This window comes from Anopheles merus, chromosome 3L (genome assembly GCF_017562075.2).
Source record: "Anopheles merus strain MAF chromosome 3L, AmerM5.1, whole genome shotgun sequence".
In the NCBI taxonomy this organism is placed as follows: Eukaryota; Metazoa; Arthropoda; class Insecta; order Diptera; family Culicidae; genus Anopheles; species Anopheles merus.
The window spans coordinates 5,998,442-6,017,747 of NC_054085.1; the positions used below are offsets into that span (position 1 = coordinate 5,998,442).

General features: G+C 44.8%; 4 protein-coding genes across 4 annotated transcripts; 3 read left to right on the forward strand and 1 right to left on the reverse strand.

Moving 5' to 3' along the window:
- Positions 1-282: 282 nt before the first annotated feature.
- LOC121599634 (40S ribosomal protein S7) lies at positions 283-1,744 on the forward strand. Its single transcript, XM_041927591.1, has 4 exons — positions 283-405; positions 764-931; positions 1,014-1,346; positions 1,496-1,744. Exons 2-4 carry the CDS (start codon positions 764-766, stop codon positions 1,571-1,573), a joined length of 579 nt encoding a protein of 192 aa, XP_041783525.1. The 5' UTR covers positions 283-405; the 3' UTR covers positions 1,574-1,744.
- A 1,375-nt stretch (positions 1,745-3,119) lies between these two features.
- On the forward strand, positions 3,120-6,609 carry LOC121599852 (zinc finger protein 558-like). Its single transcript, XM_041927952.1, has 3 exons — positions 3,120-3,801; positions 3,879-4,116; positions 4,191-6,609. The coding sequence occupies exons 1-3, from the start codon at positions 3,758-3,760 to the stop codon at positions 5,025-5,027; spliced, it is 1,119 nt and encodes a 372-aa protein (XP_041783886.1). The 5' UTR covers positions 3,120-3,757; the 3' UTR covers positions 5,028-6,609.
- A 92-nt stretch (positions 6,610-6,701) lies between these two features.
- Positions 6,702-7,576, reverse strand: LOC121599853 (protein CWC15 homolog). Its single transcript, XM_041927953.1, has one exon. The coding sequence runs from the start codon at positions 7,467-7,469 to the stop codon at positions 6,780-6,782; it is 690 nt and encodes a 229-aa protein (XP_041783887.1). The 5' UTR covers positions 7,470-7,576; the 3' UTR covers positions 6,702-6,779.
- A 7,554-nt stretch (positions 7,577-15,130) lies between these two features.
- Positions 15,131-16,522, forward strand: LOC121600486. The gene is made up of 5 exons (XM_041929124.1): positions 15,131-15,185; positions 15,266-15,562; positions 15,703-15,879; positions 16,073-16,198; positions 16,274-16,522. The coding sequence occupies exons 2-5, from the start codon at positions 15,475-15,477 to the stop codon at positions 16,516-16,518; spliced, it is 636 nt and encodes a 211-aa protein (XP_041785058.1). The 5' UTR covers positions 15,131-15,185; positions 15,266-15,474; the 3' UTR covers positions 16,519-16,522.
- The last annotated feature ends 2,784 nt before the right edge of the window (positions 16,523-19,306 follow it).

Genomic DNA, 19,306 nt, shown 5'->3' on the forward strand with positions numbered 1-19,306 from the left:
GTGCAAATCGGAGGTAACTGAAGTCAACCATTGGCTATGTCCTTAAAACGCATTCTCAACTATGCGTTTTTTAGAGGAATGTGTTCTGTAATTTATTTACGTTTATCCGTAAAACCTATGGGAGTTTTTAGCATTGAAAAAACAAGAAAATTTTTAACTTTAATTTCTAAAAACATCCGGAGCACTGATTGTTCAGAAACAAATTGAAAACAGTTGTAAGCATAAAATCAACATTCTGCTCAGCCCTGCACGCTGCATGACAGTTGACAGTTGCGGCGAAGCGCGTTGCGAACTTCCGGGCCAGAAGGGTAACAACTGTCAATGCCGAACTCCTCTCGCTCTTTTTCCGGGCATCTTTGATGTGCTAGTGGACACATTTCGTTGTGAACCCAAATAAAAATCGCTGTAAGTGTTGCTGAAAATGTGCCAATTCCCTCGATTTGCCGCTCAACCGATAGACGAATGGTGGTCACACGCGACGAGTGTCGATTGCCGGTGGCTTGTGGGAGCTTTTATTGGAGAAATGCGTCGATTTGTGAATCCGTGTACCGAATGCGATTCGCCGTTCCCGGTGGTTGATGTTGTCAGAAGCGGGAGGGAAGAATGTTGATGACATGACACCCCGGTGTGGCCGTGGAAAGGGCGACTATCGTGTTGCATGCGCTATCGGAGATGGAATTGGCCAGAGCCAGGTTATTGTTGTTGAACGTGGTAAACAAGTATTAATGCGATGGTTTTCTCTTACCCTCCTCTTCCGTTTTAGATGGTGTTCGGTTCCAAGGTGATCAAAGCCGGCAACGGCGAACCCGATGCGTTCGAGACGCAGATCGGCCAGGCCATCCTGGAGCTGGAGATGAACTCGGATCTGAAGCCGCAGCTGCGTGATCTGTACATCACCCGCGCGCGCGAGGTTGAGTTCAACAACAAGAAGGTAGGCGCGCGCGCACCGGACACGGGAAGAGAATCGAACTCTGGTGGCTGATTTGTGTGTTGTGTTTGGGTTTGCATTCTAGGCGATCATCATCTACGTGCCGGTGCCGAAACAGAAGGCCTTCCAGAAGGTACAGACCCGTCTGGTGCGCGAGTTGGAGAAGAAGTTCTCCGGCAAGCACGTCGTGTTCATTGCCGAGCGCCGCATTCTGCCCAAACCGATGCGTGGACGCCGCGACCCCAACAAGCAGAAGAGACCGCGTTCCCGAACGCTCACCGCCGTGTACGATGCCATCCTGGAGGATCTGGTATTCCCGGCGGAGGTGGTCGGCAAGCGTATCCGCGTCAAGCTCGACGGATCCCAGCTGATCAAGGTGCACCTGGATAAGAACCAGCAGACCACCATCGAACACAAAGTGAGTAAATGTTAGAAGTGGTGGAATGGTGTTGCATGTTGAAGCTTGAATATCCCTCTGTGTTCAGTGACTCAATTCCACTCGAGTTGATTATTTCGTATCCTTCGATGTTGTGTATTAATGTTGTGTGTTTGTTATTTTTCTTGCAGGTTGACACTTTCGCGTCGGTGTACAAGAAGCTGACTGGCCGTGACGTTACGTTCGAATTCCCAGAGAACTACCTGTAAAATATAAGGGTTGCGTGCTAGAGGATAGCCGAAGTTTGCAGCAGCTACAGCACTTGATTATTGGAGTGTTTGTGCTACTGGAATGTGAAAGATCGGAGAAATCGGGGTGGACGCAGAAAAGCCGTTAAAAATATCCAACAAATAAAAACCTGTATGGATAGGAAAACTTAACCTCCTCCCTTTATGAAGAGATGATTTAAAACCGAAACGTGATTTATAGCTCTAACGGGAATGAATCCATTTTCATTCGTGTTGTTTCCGTTCCGTGTTGGTGGTGAGAAAAGGTGCAAGTTCTCCAAAGGAAGCAGGTTAAATTAATTTAGTGTGGATTTCAGAACATGGAGTGAGAAGTCAATCATTTAATCAGTTTCTTTTCGCTAGTAAAGGGTTTGTCAGTGATCTTCTACTGTTACTTTTTGCTTATATTGAACGATCGGATCAATTTCGTTCAGCTTTCTGTTCTATTTGGCAATACCCGTACCTAGCAGGTAAATTCAAAGTAGATCAACGGCCAAAAAGGATCTAAATCGGCCACTTAGAGAGAATTGAATGTCATGGTCAGCCAATGAAGCATCGATGCTCAACATAGCTTGGCCAGGTTTGGGAAGATTTCATATAGAAAAGGCCAAAGAGCTATACAAATACGGAACATTTAACGGATGGTTCTGAGTGAAGTGACTCGACATGCAAGAAAAGTGTTGTGTGGTAGCTTCTTAGTACGTAAAATAACTTCCATGTAGTTATCCGTCTTTCAAATCAATCTTTATCAATCTGTCGATCGTGGTATGAACTTAATGAGGACAATTTGCCTAAGTTTCCAGTTTCCTAAAGGATTCAAACACGGTAGGTGCGTATCTTTTGAGATGAGAACTTACCCTTCGGCGTCGCGGATAATTTTCCGTTGATGATCAACTAACCTGGTAAGCTTGGCCTGGACGTGAAATACCTCTTTCGGTTGTATAGTTGTATCATGGTTTTCCTTTCATATGTGATTTCAATTCATATCAACCGATGGATCGTGTTGTGTTACTTCATTTTCTGTGTTTGTTTCAAAATCCAGTCGATTTCATATGCGCAGGCCCGTTTCGAATTCCACAATCATGATCGGGTAGTGTTTTTTTACTCAACTGAGTTTTGTTTCATAGTTTCGATCCCTTTAAAGTGATCGTGAAGAGTAATGTACGAAATTTTGTAGATTATATTTGATGCATTGATCTTCTTTATACGAATTTGTCGAGCTTCAGGTCAACGGCGTTTTGCAACGAACTATTTTTTAAATATTCCATGCACGTGAGTGGTAGCGCCACCTATTGGAGAATAGCATAAACATTTCTGTTATGTTGCAGAAAACTCGTAAAATTACAAATTACAATCGAAACATTAATTTTTAGCACCTAAATAGTAAACCGAAGCTTTTAAATGATGCTAAAACAATTATAATCATCCAAAAGCGTTCAAAAACCATATTTTCCATGTTCGAAAACAGCTATCATCGCTTCGGCTCCCAATTCGACCAGCTTCGGCTTTCAAGGCGCAGAGACTGACATTTACTGCGAAGAAAAAAAAATCTTCAAAACAAGGAAAGAAAAACCAGAAGGACGACGACGAAGCAGGGACAGAACAGAAAGAAAAGCCCAGCACAGTGCGCTCGACCGAGGGGGAAGGGGGACGGCAGCTTTTCCTGACTGCGTTTGAGTGAAAATTCTGCGTGAAACGAGTGAGAACGGAAAGCAAAACTAGCCCGTCGCCGTCGATTCACCTTCTTTGGCGGCATTTGTTTTGTTTCGAAGCGCAAACCGTTAAATCTCGTCTCGTCCATCAAACAACACATTTGCTGCTGGGGTTTGCGTTTACTAGTTTATTTACCTTTTCACAAAAACTTTGTCCCCTGCACTACCTGTCCGTGGGGCAGGGTGCTGATGCGTTCAGGACGGGGTTAGCACTGTATCCAACGGGAAATCTGGGCAAGAAAACCCCTTGTGCGGCATGCCATGCTGTCGAGTGATGTGTTTCGCGTGAAAAAGCCGTGTCATATTCCGTCGTGTCTCTGAGTCTGCCGAGTGTTTAAGTGTTTGGTTTTGGTGGTGGGTGGGTTGGGTGGTGCAGGTGGAAAGGCGTTCTGCTTTGTGTCGTCCTTCACGCAGCGTTTTCCTTACTTGGCGATTCGCAGCCCGTCCGGAGGGTATGGAGAAAAAGGTTGAAAATGAATCTGTTGCGACAATACCAAGGTAATTGCAATGCAGCATAAACAAAACATGTGCAACGCAAACAAACAAATGCTTTTTTTCCATTCCTCCCTTCACAGCACGACCTCAACGGGGACGGTGGAAGCAATGAAACAGGTGGAAACACAAGCGCCACAACAGATACAGTCACAGACACTGATGAAGGAAAACCCCGTCGGCACAAATGATACCAAAGAACCGCAGAGAAAGTGTCTGATGTGTTTGCTACCCTTCGACGAGCTCGGCTCGATCGAGACAGCATCGGCAGAAGAACTGAAACGGATAGTGGACAACATTTACAAGATTGCCAAAATCGAGGTGAGAGACTCAAAAGTTGCTCCGCTTCTGCTCTTATTGTGACGCACCGTGTCTCTCATTCCCATATGTCGTAGGTAAAACCGGTCGATGGAAAGATTGAACCACTGTGCAACGGGTGCCGGGCAAAGCTGGGGTACGATTACGACGAGGACGCCTACTTCGATATGCTAAGCCAGATGTACAACAGCGAGGCAGTGAGCAAACCGGCCACGATCACGATGCACAACGGCATACCGGTCCACGTGGCGGTTCCGTGCGATGCCAGCCCCGACTCGCCCCTGACCGGGCCGGGCGGGCACTACATCGACGCGGCCTGCGGTACGTTCGTCGTGACGGAGCTGGGCGTGGAGGCACTGAACGCGGACAAGGACGAGCTGGTGTGTGCGATCTGCTCGAAAGCGTTCAACTTCAAGTCCACGCTGCGGTTGCACATCCGCAGCCACCATCAGACCGCACCCCGGGACACGATCGAGCTGCCGAAGCATCCGCGCAAACCGCGCACGTACGAGTGCACCGAGTGTAACCTTAGCTTCAAGCTAAAGTACGACTTTGACAAACACGTCGGCACGCACAAGAAGCCGAGCATGCACCAGTGCGAAGGGTGCTTCAAGCTGTTCAAGCACAAATCCTACTATCTGATGCACCGGAACCTGAAACGCTGCAAGGCACAGTTCTCGATCGACCTAACGAACCCGCTCGACCCGTTCATGATGGCGGACGGGCAGGAGGCGAGCGTAGGGCTCGATGTACCATTGCCGGTTGCGCCATCAACCGGTCGGCGAAAGAACGGCACGGCAAAGGAGCGTAATGGTGGTGGTGCTGGTTCGCTCGGTTCGGTTCCTGCATTTCCGTTACAGTGCACCCCGGAATTGGGAACGCTCACTGACTGTGGTATAAGGAATGCCAGCTAAAGGGAAGCGTCTTGCTATTTTTTGTGTTTGTTTTACATACACCCGTAAGTACTTGCCGCGCATGCTACTGCTACGAGGTATGGAATGACGAGGTTCCTAGGGGGTGGTGTAACTAACGTAGCTGGTTTAAGTGTACATATTACAACAAGCAAATTGGTGATGTGTGATTGCTTGCGGACTATTTCGTACCGTATTCCTGTTACCGGGAATGTCACAATGAAACCCGGATCCTAAAGATTCGTTTGCCATTCGTTCAAGTCATGTCATTGAAAGCTTCCCAAAGATTTGAAACTTTTTTGTTAGTCAGCTTCCAGAGGCCATAGGCATGCGATTGCCTAATTTTAACCAAACTGTAGGTGGTGTGCATCATGTTGCAATGCCATAGTTGTTTTTTGTTATCATTTTATTGTTTTTTTTTATTTGCCCTTGTTTAGATTCCGTTTTCTGGTAATTTTTAATGTTTTATTTATTAATTAATTTATTTCGTTCGCTCTATAATTATAGTTACTTCTTGTTCTATATCCTTCGGTTTCCCTTAAACCGTGTGCAGCAGGAAATAAGCTAAACTATCCTTTCTCCGATTGATTAGGAGAATAGGGTACAAAATTTGTTTTTGACTTCTTAGTGTCCACATTTGATACAAAGCTTCTTGGTGTGTTTGTATGGATGTACCGACCGATAGGTCCACGAACGATGAATGAACCGCGCGAGCCCCGTTTTAGGTGTAAGTTAGGGAAACTGTATTCGTGCGGGACAAATTTACTTAATTCTTAACCAACTGTCCATATCTTTCTCACATTATCGGTCTCACCCGGCTAATCGGAACAAATCTTAAGATGTAGCGTTTACGATCGGCGCAACGAGGTGCGCTTTCATTATTTAATTTAATTTATCACACTAAGATTTATACCAAAACGGAATGGAATTCTTGTCAATGAGATGGCAAAAAAACGGGGAGCCATAACTTTCTACTGTTTGTCGTTTACTTTAGTCAGCTGCGTGTGATAGCGAGATATACAGTGTGTCACTCTTTTTGCCCTACCGTTCGTTCTACATAACTGGTAACGTAAATGGAGTTTTCTTACCTAACACGTACACGTATAAATAATTCGGATTTTGCATGTGTGTCGACGGGATCGTACGGGGTGTAGGAATAGCCCAGTTGGCGCAACGCCTTCCCATCGAGGACCTACATGTGTGTGCAATTTTCAGCAGGTACTCTGCGATCGATCCTGTGCGGTTCGTGTTATTGTGATGAAGGTGGCATATACGATGGAATTTACGAATTAAGATAGTAGATGTATAAAAGCTTAAATGCGTAACTATATGGTAAGAATGCCTGGCGGCAAATTCCTTGGCGCGGAGAGCAAGGGAATTCGATTATTTTAGGAACAGAAAAGAATGCAAAAACCAAACCGAAACGAAAAACAAAGCCAAGAAAAACCAAATTTTTATGATTGAATGAAAATTTCATTGCATTCGGCATTGAGACAAAGTTCGGACGATCCAGATGACTAATAAAAGTAAGCGTAAGAAAACTCGTAATTTAATCTTAAAGCAATTGTTATTTTAATTAAATGTTTAACTAGTCTTGAGAAATCCATGTCCCTCATTACGTGCTATTCCTTCTTTCGAGTGATAAAGCCAATTGTATTTACGCACATCGATAAAAGAGGGGAAACGTTATACAGTAGATGTATAATGTAGATGTGTATAAGGTATACAGTAGATACTATTTATTATATCATCCACTTACTTAATATATTTATCCATAAACTTTTTGTGAAAATCTGATCGGAGCGAGTCGTTGACGAATTGGTTTGCCTTCTTCTCCGGTTCGGAACGGGCGCAATTTTTAAACACCACATCGTCATCCCAGCGGCGCTTTACCTTCATCTCCGCCTTGGCAGTGGCCGAGTAGCTCAGCAGCGGATTTCCCGACAGTATGTTCTCCATTCGGATGCGCTCTTCTTCCTGCTGCTTGGTGCGTTCCTTTTTTGCCGTCTCGGCCGCCCGTTCCTGCTTGATCTTGTTCAGCTCCGCCAACAGGGCAGCCGTATCGTCCTCGTCCGAGTCCGTGTCCGAGTTCTCGCTGTCCACCGGATCGTCCGCGTCAAGGTTTTGTGGTGCCTCCAGTTTCTGTCGCTTGGTGCTTCCGCTGCCCGCACTGCCCGGACCCTGCTCCAGGGCACGACGAGCCGTCGGGACGGCCGATCCCTTGCTTCCCTGCTTGCTGTCTCGCTCGCGCTTCTCCAGCTCCTCGCGGAAGTCACGATTGCGGAGCTCTTCGCTGGTGCTCTGGCCCTGGTCACGGTACTTTAGCTTTGTGTGTCCGGGCAGATCGCGACTGCTGTACTGTTTGGAAAGGGCACTCAGATCCTTCTCGCCACGGCCGCTACCACCGCGGGCGGGATCGAACGTTGGACGTGCAGCGGTCGTCATGGTCGGTGTGTTGGTAAATTCTGTTTTACGACAAAAACTATTACTACGACGCTGGAATATCGATGCTTTTGCTCCGCGAGTGAAAGTGCGATTGTTTTGGTAGAATGGCAGCAGAGTGACCAGAAATACCGATTTATCTGTATTCCTACCGATTTTTTATATGCCTACCGATTCACAGATGACCGCCCTAAAACTACCGAATTTCCATTTATCCTACCGAAAATCACAGATATTTGATTTTTCATTCGTTTAAGCTTAATCTGTGGCGCTTGGGATGCTGTTTCAAGGATTTCTAACCTCATTTGTTACTTATCGCGCTGATGCACGTTTGTTTGCCTGGCACTTTTTATCTGTTAAAATTTAATGTTCAGAATAAGTAGAAAATGTCAGTTGAATGGATTCCGAGAATTGCTCGTCAATGAAAATCATTTAAATTTGAATTTGCATTTCGCTGTCGGCGGTTAAAGCTTACCCGACGGACAAAGAGAATGAAATTTCCAGGCGAGGGGTAGGTAGAAACACACGGTGGGGGTCCGGCCCATGATCGGATCCGAAGTCCGTTGTTTTGGGCTGAAAATAAAAATGGCGGATGGAGCGCTACAACAGAGAGAATGCGCTCTCTTGTTCCTTCTTCTTCTTTTTGGCACAACAGCCGCTGCCGGTCAAGGCCTGCCTGTACCCACTAGTGAAGTGGGCTTGGCTTTCAGTGACTTATTGCTACCATAGCAGGATAGTCAGTCCTACCTATGGGGGGTCGGTCTATTCGGGGCTTGAGCCCATGATGGGCATGTTATTAAGTCGTTCGAGTTGCCACTGTACCACCAGACCGGCGCTCTCTTGCATGCCTTTAAAACACACGAGACGCTCTCACTGAAAAGAACGCTCGCTCGCGCTGTTTCATTGTATTTTCCTTATACCCCTTCCTTTCCGTTTCTTTCGGCATGCGCTGCGCTGAATTGGTACCCCACTTGATTCCAGCGAGTTGCGCTGCGCTGGACTGAAACCCCCTCCCGCTCGTTTCTTTCTTAGCGCGCTGTGCGCTTCCCTTTACACAGACCTGGTGCACCCGAATCAAAAGAAAAACTTTAACACATCAAACTTGGTTTATAAATATTTTATCGCTTTTATTGCAAATTAAACGCACATTTTAATTCATAGCTTCACACAATCTTACTTCAAACCTCACACATTATTTATAAAAGACGCACACTTTTTCATTCTCTATGCTAGTAGGGTAAAAAGAAATTGATCGTTAAAATAATGGATTAAATTTAAATGGTTGCGTTATCAACAGTGCTCCTGCCGAAATCTGCCAATATAATCTGGCCACACTGGTCCGCAGGGCAAAAGCTCGCTCGAAAGGTCAATAACCGTCGCAAAACGTCAAAAACGACCGTCGCCAGCGCCTCGAAATCGTTGCGAGTTTCGCTCGCTGGCGACGTCGCTTTGCAGTACATGCGACGTCGGTTTTGGCGTTTTGCGACGGTTTTGCGACGGTGGCCGCCAAAAAGCTCGGCCTGCCCTGTGGGCAAAGTGACCAGAAATATCGATGTATATCTATATATTTAGGGTTTGAAGGAAAAAATCTCAATTTTTTAATCATTGAACTATAAAACTCAGCCAAACAATCAAATCAATCTAAAAAATCCAGCGAAAATCTAATGACAGCACGTACGATTAAATCGTATCCAATGGACCACTGCTGTGGCCCTAAGCGGTCACGTGGAGCCCCAAGAAAAAGAACTTGTCACCACTGAGAAAAAAATGTGCATCTTAGTCCTTCTTTGGCTTAGAATTCCCAGTACAATGTTCACATCGACACTTCAGAAAGACCTTAATTTGTGTAACCGCTGAACCAAATCTAATCCATATCCCAGATAAAGGATGCATATTCTCGTGAGATGGAACTTTGATTTTGCGCATTAGTACCCAACCCCCCCCCCCCTCCCGCTTAACACTTCTTTCGCTTTTACTTTTTTTAACTCTGTTAAGTTTCGAGTTTTAACCTACCGAAAACTACCGATAAAATTTTGATGCGCCTACCGAAAACTGCCAAAATAATCTGGCCACACTGAATGGCAGCTCGATGGCGTTTTTGTTGTTTTTTGAATTTTTTTTTTTGTGTTTAGGACACTACATGTACGGTTTAATATCTTAGTATTTCCGAAATTGTAATAAAAAACTAAAAATTTCTGAGATACAGTTGTGTGTGGTGTAGGGTGATAGGGAAAGTATTGCAATCGATATCATAAAAAGTTTTAACGGTTGGAATAAAAAGTAAAATTAGGTAATGCATCTATGATTCGTAGCGGTCCTGTGATACAATCGTCAATGTGCACGACTTATCTACATACCCGTCGTGATTTTAAACCTTATATGGACTGTTCCCCGTAGCAAGGACTGAATATTCGCTGTGTTGTTGACTTAAGAAATCTCAAAAGCTTGTATAGGCGGGCATGACCACGTAGATTGTTTCGCTAATAAGAAAAAGAAGAGTAAATAATTCATAGAAATAATTGATTTGAACTTGATGTGTAAAGCAACATTATGTCGACAAAATTGTACTTGTGTTACACGGCGCATTCCTAAAGCACTAACTTACTTACTTACTTACTTATCCGGCGCTACCACCGCTTTGCGGTCTTGGCCTGCCTCCGGAGTGTCCGAAACCGCTCACGGTCTCCCGCCTTCGTCTGCCAGTCCGTTATCCCGGCCTTAATGGCGGACGCCTCCACGCCATCTTGCCACCTCAATTTGGGCCTACCACGCCTCCTCTGTCCTTGTGGACGGCCTAAAAAGACTTTACGGGCTGGGTCGTCCGTTTCCATGCGTATAACATGTCCAGCCCACCGGAGCCTGGCGAGCTTTATACGCTGTACGACAGTGAGGTCGCCGTACATCTCGTATAGCTCGTCATTATAGCGGCTCCTCCATTGTCCTTCCACACATACGGGGCCAAGTATCCTTCTGAGCATCTTCCTCTCGAACGCGGCTAAGAGGGTTTCGGCAGATTTGGACAGTGTCCATGTCTCAGAGGCGTATGTGAGTACTGGTACTATATAGGTACTATATAGTCCCAGCTTCGTCCGTCGCGACAGGTTCTTTGAGGTAAACTGCTTTTTCAGGCTGTAGAATGACCGGTTGGCAGCCAGCATCCTTGCGCGCAACTCAGCTTCCATGCTATTGTCGTTGCTGACCTTTGACCCAAGATAGGTGAATTGTGGGACGACTTCAAAAGTGCGTTCACCTATCTGCACGTCACGCCTACGTAGATTCTGATTATTTGTTGGCGGGCCCGCTGATGTTGCCACCATCAGTTTGGTCTTTGCCTCGTTTATCTGCAATCCGAGGTTCTCTGCCGCCTGCTCGATCCCTTGGTAGGCTTCTGCTACATAGGAGAGCCGCAGACCAATGATGTCTATATCATCAGCGTATGCCAGGATCTGGGTTGACTTATAGAAGATGGTTCCCGTAGTCTCCACCCTCGAGTCACGGATGGCTCTCTCTAGCGCCAGGTTGAATAAGAGACAAGCAAGCCCGTCCCCCTGGCGCAGACCTTTGGTGGTAGCAAAAGGTCCTGAGAGTTTTCCATCCACCCTCACCTGGCATGTGACGTTGGTCATAGTCATTCTAACTAGCCTTATCAGTTTGGCCGGGATTCCAAAAGAGCTCATAGCGTCATACAGTTTTACCCTGGCTATGCTATCATATGCGGCTTTGAAGTCAATGAAGAGATGGTATGTGTCGTGTCTGTATTCAGCCATCTTCTCCAAGATCTGCCGCATGGTGAAGATCTGATCAGTGGTAGATTTTCCGTTTCGGAATCCTCTTTGATAGTTTCCGACTATCTCTTCGACGTGCGGGACAAGGCGATCCTGAAGGATCAGGGAGAATATTTTATAGGCGGTATTCAACACCGTAATACCCCTGTAGTTGTTGCAGTCCAACCTATCTCCCTTCTTGTATATGGGGTAGATGATGCCGAGATTCCAATCACAAGGCATCGATTCGCTATCCCACACCTCAGTAACAATTTGATGAATCTCGTTTTCTAGTCGTGCACCTCCATTCTTGACCAGCTCGGCTGCAATTCCGTCGGTTCCGGGTGCCTTGTTATTTTTCAGCCGACGGAAAGCACTAACTACGCAAAGTTATTGAACTCAACATTTTGTGAAAGAAACATTTTATTGATTGAAAATAAGTGTAATCTAATAAATTGGAAGAAGTTTTCTCGCACCTATGCTCTCCAAACCATTATGGATCATCGATCACTTAGTTTAGGATATCTTTCACGGCCATCACGGTCATATTTTGCGGATATATTTTTGTAGTTTTTGTTTAAAGCTTCTTGATCAAATATGTTTAATTTTTATTCTAGACATGCCTGTTGACATGTTATCTTGATTGTGGGAAAGAAAAAAAAATTTTTTTGTAACAGGTATTTTCTGTAAATAAAAAATCAATACTCTCACGGGCTTGCTAGTTCCGCCACGGCCTAAAAGTGGTCCACGGACCATAGGTTGGAGGCCACAGCCTTAGCGTATTACATGGAGGGATACATGGATACTTCTAGCGAAATTAGGGGTAAAAAATTATTTACTTTAAAGCTTTTTTAGCTTGATAATGAAGTGGCCCCATCAAATATTATACAGGAATGTTTGTCATGGTTTTATATTGTACATTCATAAGTATATAACGAATAATGTTAAAAAAATCAGTACGTTCACTTATACATTCACTAACATAATATAACAAATGTAAAATTGCTCTTTATTATGACGGTCACTGTAAATAGCTAGTAAAAAAGTAGTTAAGCAGGAGAATAGAACAAATATTTGACTTAACAATATGCCCGTTATGCGTTCAATACCCGAATGGACCGTGCCCCAATATACAGCTCCTGCAATGGGTAAGAAATAATTCACTGAAAGCCAATCCCCACCAGTGGTAATATTGAGATGCCTTGACTGACACCGATTGTTGAGCCAAAAAAAAGAAGAAGAAAGAACAAAAGGACGCAGAAAATAGGGTCAACAATTGCTCAATAAAAAAGGATGTTTGACTTAACCAAATGTAAATTTTTCTAGTTGATAATATACAACATAGTTGTGGGTATGTTGCAATCTATATGCAATTGAGCAGTTCTTGTAATCCTACCGTAACGTATTTTGTAATTCTAAAGATAAGACCATGTTACACAAAGTGTCCATTTTGAATGCTTTATAGCAGTGCTCTCTATTTTTTTATGGATCAAGGACCACTTGGCTTTGTAAGTACATTTAGCGCGGCACACATATATTGAAGCACTATTTTGTAGACTTTGTTCAAAGCGTTTTGATCAAATATGTCAAATCTTATTCTAGACATGCTAGAATTGAATCTTGATTGTGGGAAAATTTTGCCAGATATGTGTTGTAATAAGCCTTTCTTCTAAAAACCAGAATTATTTCCATGCTTGTTACGACCATGCGATATGCAGCTCTTTTTCACATTTTAACACTAAAACTGTTTGTGTGACTTGTAAAAGCTAAAAGTTTGTCAAAACTTATTACAACAATTAAAATAAAAAGTAAAATTTAAAATAAATAAGTAAATAAATCTACAGTTGAAAATCCTTCCAAGTAATTTGGCTATTTTTGATAATTATATTGAGTAGAGTATGAGATAGCTTACGCTTACTGTAAAGAGAAAAATAAACATATAAAAAGAAAATGAAAAAAATTAAAAAAAAAGACAACAGAATGAATCTAATCTACGAGAAAACTAAATCCGTATAGGAATACTTTGACTGTCATTGTTGAAAAAACGTTGGTTTTTGTTAAATTTACATTTTGTTCTTCTTCTTATTTGTTACAACATTTCTCATTAGTCCGTAGTCCTTAATCTCCTAGTCCGTTAAAGGCGTTGTATGCCAACTGATACAAATTGGATTTAAAGTAGAATAACCCTTGCAACATTCATGAACGTGATCGTGTTGTTCATTTATTATTTATTGTTTATAGTTCACAATACAAATTGTCTGCCATTGGCTTCACAAACGTTTATCAACCTAATTAGCTACTACGTGGGAAGATTGGGAGAGACGGATGACGATGAGGAGAGGAGAAAACAGCGAAACAAGGAGAGAGACAGAGAAAAATTGCATAAATCTAAGAACAGCACGAGATAGATGATCGTTTGTTTCCCATGGCTGTATGACGTCGAGGGACGGAAAGAAGCAAAAAGAGAGTTTCGTTTTTATTCACGAGTAAACAGCAGACGAATAGGATATAGAAGTGTTTTTACTGTGTCTCAAGGAAACTAAGCTCTAACTTTTGGCAACGTTCTGAGTACGGGGGAAGTGGAACCTTGTGCTGCGCGAAGCGTGTGAACCTCTCCTGAACATGGTCAATTCTAATGATAACTGTATTGTTGGATTGGTACCACATCATGGCAGTGTACTCCAAGGTCCAAGGTACAAGGAAGCAGTAAAGGACTTTCAAACGGGAGAGATTTCGAAATTGATTGGTCATTCGACGCAAATAATCAAGATATCGTTTGGCTTCGGAGATTACACAGTACAGATACTAGCCGTAGGTGAGTTTTGATTCAGTAAGAACGTCTAAATCCTTGACACAGGAAGAGTGATTCACTAAAAACCCACATACATTGTAATTGTCTTGACTTGATCACTTATAATTGACCCTTATAAGGACAGAAGAGAAGTGTATTTGACAAACACAAATTAGAGTATGCATCGACTGCTGAGAAAATTTTACTGATGAGTCACATATTCAATCACATCAATCATATCCTTGATCGGTACTTGAATTATCGTGCCATCAGCAATGGGATTTGGCTACTATACTTGCACTTGTGTTGCTTGTATTGCACGGTTGCGTACTCGTGGTTTGTCCATTTGTCAATGATTATTGCCTTGAGGCACAGCCACTGCTAGATATTTTATCCCTCCAGATGCATAACTTTTTGTGATATCAGTATTTCAACGCTTATTTGAATGCAATCTGTTGAACAGGATTTTCCTTGTCTGTATCGTAACACCACTGTACTGCTATATGCACCTTCCATGCGTGTGTATCAACTGACTGACTGAAGCAGCAGCACCCGCCAGTGTTGCACAAACATTGCAACCAGCATTCGATGACTCCCGGCGTCCGCTTGTCGCTTGCACATTGCGTATCTTATTTCCGAGAATCTTGGCCTGCAGAAATTTCTTATCCATTGATAAGACGGTGAGAGCTTGTAAAATTGGATTTAACTACAACGCGTTGAAATAGTTTGGTGCTCAAGTAGGGCCGAGCCGCACGAGCTACTCTCGCGCCGTATCAATAATACATTGGAGGTCGAGTTTGTCGAGGAGGGCCATCTTGTACGCAGTTATTTGCTATCTTCGCCAATACCAGTGCGCACAGACCTACCCAGAAGAAATCACTGTGGACCGATAGTGAGCGAAAGTAAACACATCGGTGGAGGAGGTCATCGTTCAATAGTGGGGGCGACCAGTATTCGAAGCACCTGTGATAAGATAGCCAAGAGAAAACATACTTACGATATACCCCTTTCTTTGTGCGTCAGCTTCTCACCCTTGTTATCGGTAGATCGGGAAGGTAGTTGAGTGTGGAAGAGAAGGAAGGGGATGGGGATTTGTTAGAGTGTGTGACTGTTTATATGTGTGTGCGTGTATGTGCGCCTGCGTGTGTATTTAAAATTCTTTTGGTATTGAACGAAGCTGATAAGCTGATTCTTTCTCGTTACTCGTTAGTTCTCGTTGCTAAACAGTTTCATTCGTTCAACAGCGCACACATTCCAGTCATCTGGATCTGGGGGGACACAGTCAACCTGACAAACGTGATTGTGATGCTTGCGTACCAGCAAAGCTGATCTTGCAAAAGAGATAAGCGTGCAATAGTGTTAATAAATTTTACGACGTCATCGGTTAACCGGTAGTGAGCCGTTATCGTGGCTCCCAGTGACAGGATATTTCCGTGCCTCGGTTTTAGCATCAATGTCGATCATTTTCAGTTCGGAAATGAAAGCAATTTATTTGCTGTCGGTTGGTTTGATTTATTTCTGCAAAACCGTTGCAAGCCTTGGTAGGTATAAGGAGAGGGGGTATAGCGTTGGTACGGTGCCACGTATATACGCTCGCACCTACCACCGTTGACGTCACTGGGGAACGGAAATAGTCGTTCGCTAGTACAAACACCGGGGCGGTTGTAATTCAATTTTTCAGAGGAACCAAACACAACGCTAGCTCCGGTGGAAAATTACAAAACCAATCCGTACTGCTTCCGGTTCACGTGGATGGGCCCGAAGTACAACAAGGACACGCCGTACAAAAACCTCAGCTGCGACAACATCCTGAAGAAGGCGAAAGGTATTCCGTGCTTTCATCCGTTGGTTATAACCAGTGAGTATGGCCAGCGGGACACGCTTGGCATTTATGTGTCTGTGTTTGTATCGTGTGTGTCGTTTACCTTTACCGCCCCAATGTTTTGGGCACGATTTTTGGTTTGTTTAATTTCACCATCACCTTGTGCGGTGGGTTTCCAATGGCACAAAACCGGCCTGCCTGCCTGCCGTTTGGGCCATTTGATTTACAGACAACACCAACGTACCGGACACTAACTACATGTGGGAAGAGTACAAAGACAAACCGTCCCAAATTGCCTGCCGGCTCGTGCGTGGGGAGGTGTGCGCCCGGTACTCCTATCGCTACAATGGTGCAAGTGAGTGTTGCCTAGTTTGTTGCCTACCCCGGTCCCGCAAAGACGCGTGCGTCATGTGCCACTTTTCTTTCGCAGTCGAAAACATAACCTACATGTGCGCCAAACTCAACGTGGACAATGAGTCGTCTACCTCGACCAGTTGCTTTAAGGAGGATCGGCTGGGACGGGAGATCGAGGTGTGTGTCTGCGAATCGGCTGCCGGTCGTACGCCCTGCAATCGATCGACGATAGTGCTGGCGGATGGTGCACCCGTCGCTCCGATGATGCTACTGCTGGCCGTGGTACAGTTGCTAATAATAAAGTGTTTACAGTTGCGGTAGCTAACAGCTTGTTTTGATGTTTTTTTTGGCTTTCGTTGGTGATCTCTGAAGTTGAGCAAGCAAAATTGAGAACATTTTGAGTGATGGTGTTCAAGTGGCGAATTTAAAAGTGACAAGTGGAAGTTATCAAAGGAGCCATCACTACAAAGGACATTATTTGCCCTTATTAGGTCATCAAACGGCAACACTTTCCTATCAACGTCATTTGAAGCCATCGAAAATAGTATCGCTTGTATGAGGCAAACGCCCACCTTTGGTATCCTTATTGGCAATACCACCAAATGTCCTTTCGCCGAAAAGGAAACGGGTTTTACAAATAACCCGTTTTTCAAGTTTTGACAACATCCATCGTGACGGCAGCATCCCAATCAAACGTTCAATTGTGATAAGTTCGGATGGATCAATACCACGAACCGAACGCCAGATATGATTCTAACTTGGGAAATACTTGTGACAGTATCGATTCGTTGCACACAAGCACTCCAGTTTACGTCCATGTGTACATCTTCGTCCAAAGCTCCGCCGGGCGCAGGACGCTTGCGGGAGTGTGTTGTGTGTCCGGTGTGAGTCAAACCACGCGACCAACCGGGCCATGAACGGTTCGAGCGTGAAAAAGGCACATCACACATTTTCCGCTGACATTAGCAAATTAATGACCGGTTCGGTTTTGCTGGCCGTCCAGAGAAGGGCTTTTCATTCGGAGTTTGGATTTTGGCGCTACCTTTCCGAAGGACGGAAACGTCGCTGCAAACTTAAAACCACAGATGGGGAACTGTGTTGGGAATGCTGGGCTGAGGGAACGGAACCAGCTTGCTTATGATGTGCCGGTGACGTCTGTGTAAAGGTTTCATCATTTTTGCCGAGTTTGCAGAAACATGGTGGCTTTTGGGCTCCGTGCTTCAGTTCCAGGACATCTCGCCTATATTCTCGGACGCGCCTCACAGAGCCTTTCCGGAAGCTTCCCACGAAGTAGTTTAGCTGTGAAAGTGAAGCGGCCATAGAGGCAACGGCATCATCACGCGTGATGATGCTCCATCGCTGGCAGCAGTGTTTGTGGTAGGAGGCGAAGGCGATGTGCCTTTTGAAAGCCGGATAGCCGGGGATGGGAGTGTATCACGCCGTTCTTAGGATTTGGATGCAATATGCTACGGATATGGATTGAGCTGGGCGGGCTGGGCAGGTGCAGACCGGTATTTGTGATGCGAAAACCACACTCACCTCTTTCCCTTTCCAGGGGCTCTTCGGAATTCTCATTTCATATGCGGCAGAGTGTTATTTGATACGAGCTTTTGGGCATTATTGAATTTTGCCCTGGCGCCTTTTTTACAGGCAAGCGAATCCACGCAAACGCCACGGCGATGCCATTGACAGGCGGCACACATTCGATGCAGTTTCGGTTGCACCAGTGCCGTTTATGCAAATTACGTAAAACGCATTTACGCGTGCTTTTAGCGACAGGATTGCGTGGGGGTAAGGATTTGCAGGGGGGAGGGTGAATTGCTTTCGCGGGAACAACACATTTTCAATAAACACGGACACGGGTACACGGGTGGGGTGTGAGTTTCCGTAGAATAAATGACGTTTTTGTCGATTGTTGCGTGGAGTTTTGCGAGCGTGCATGCTGCGAAGGAAGCACGCAAATGCACGCGTTCGTTTCTTTGTGGCATCGTGACCGGTGTACCGATCCAATTAGCGATTGACGTTTCGGTGTGACGTTTATGATGCAAGAGATTTTCTCTATCACGACAGGCGTAACTGCTGTAATGTCGGTGCGTATGGTTTACAGCTTTACGCAGCCGTTTTTTGCTAGCTTCATCAAAATGAGGGAAAATAAAATTGTAGGAAATAAAGTGCGCTAGTTATGCATAAAACCGGAGGGAGAAGGTGTGATGGCCAAATTTCTTAGGACCCTCTATACACGAGCCTTTAATCTCAATCGATCGAAGCGCTCGAGAAGATTCGTGCTCGAGAGTTTCGCTTCGGACGTGTATCAAGATAAGGAGGCGATTTTACAGCCCACCGGCGGAGTAAAAGCACTCGAAACTCTTTATAGCTTGCGCGACAAAAGCGGACAGTATCCTTCAGGCGAGTGATGCCACAATTTGTCAACACGAAAATAGTACTTCTAGCTGGCAAAGCCGGGCAACGTTGCAACGTGCCGGTAGCTTATCTGGATTGCTGTAATGCAGCAATAATAGATCGGCTTCGGGTTGGTCTGTGTGAGCATGTACGCCCGTGTATTGTGTGTCCAAGCCATCCCAATGTCATCAGGGACGGCTATTCGGGCGGGCTAGGCAGGGGGGTCCTGTACCTCCTGGCCAAACACATGGGTACACACACCGCTCGGACATACACTGTACGCCTCACAAATGCTCCAAGTGAGGCTACAAATTGGCTCTATTTTGCTTTTTACAGGGATAACCTTTTTAGTACATTGCTCGGAGCGATAACATGCTTGCCAGTTTTACATGAGGTTTCGTTGCAGTAGAAGACGCTATCGCAGTGCCAGACAGTTTTGGAAACATTTGTACATGGTTCGTAGATGGTTGTATTGTCCCGGAGATTGTTTATTTTTTTGGTAATCCTTTTTTTTCTGCTTTCTTTCTCTGCAGTGACATGTTTCTTGTATTCCCGCCCTTATTCAACCAGAACGATCGTCCAATCGGGTGCCCTTCGATTTGGAAGTATATCCAGTAGCTTTACTAAGTGCAGTGAGTCGGTCAGTAAAAACATGCTGGAATAAGCAAGCATACTTATGAAGTTCGGCGTTTGCAAAATCGGACCACTG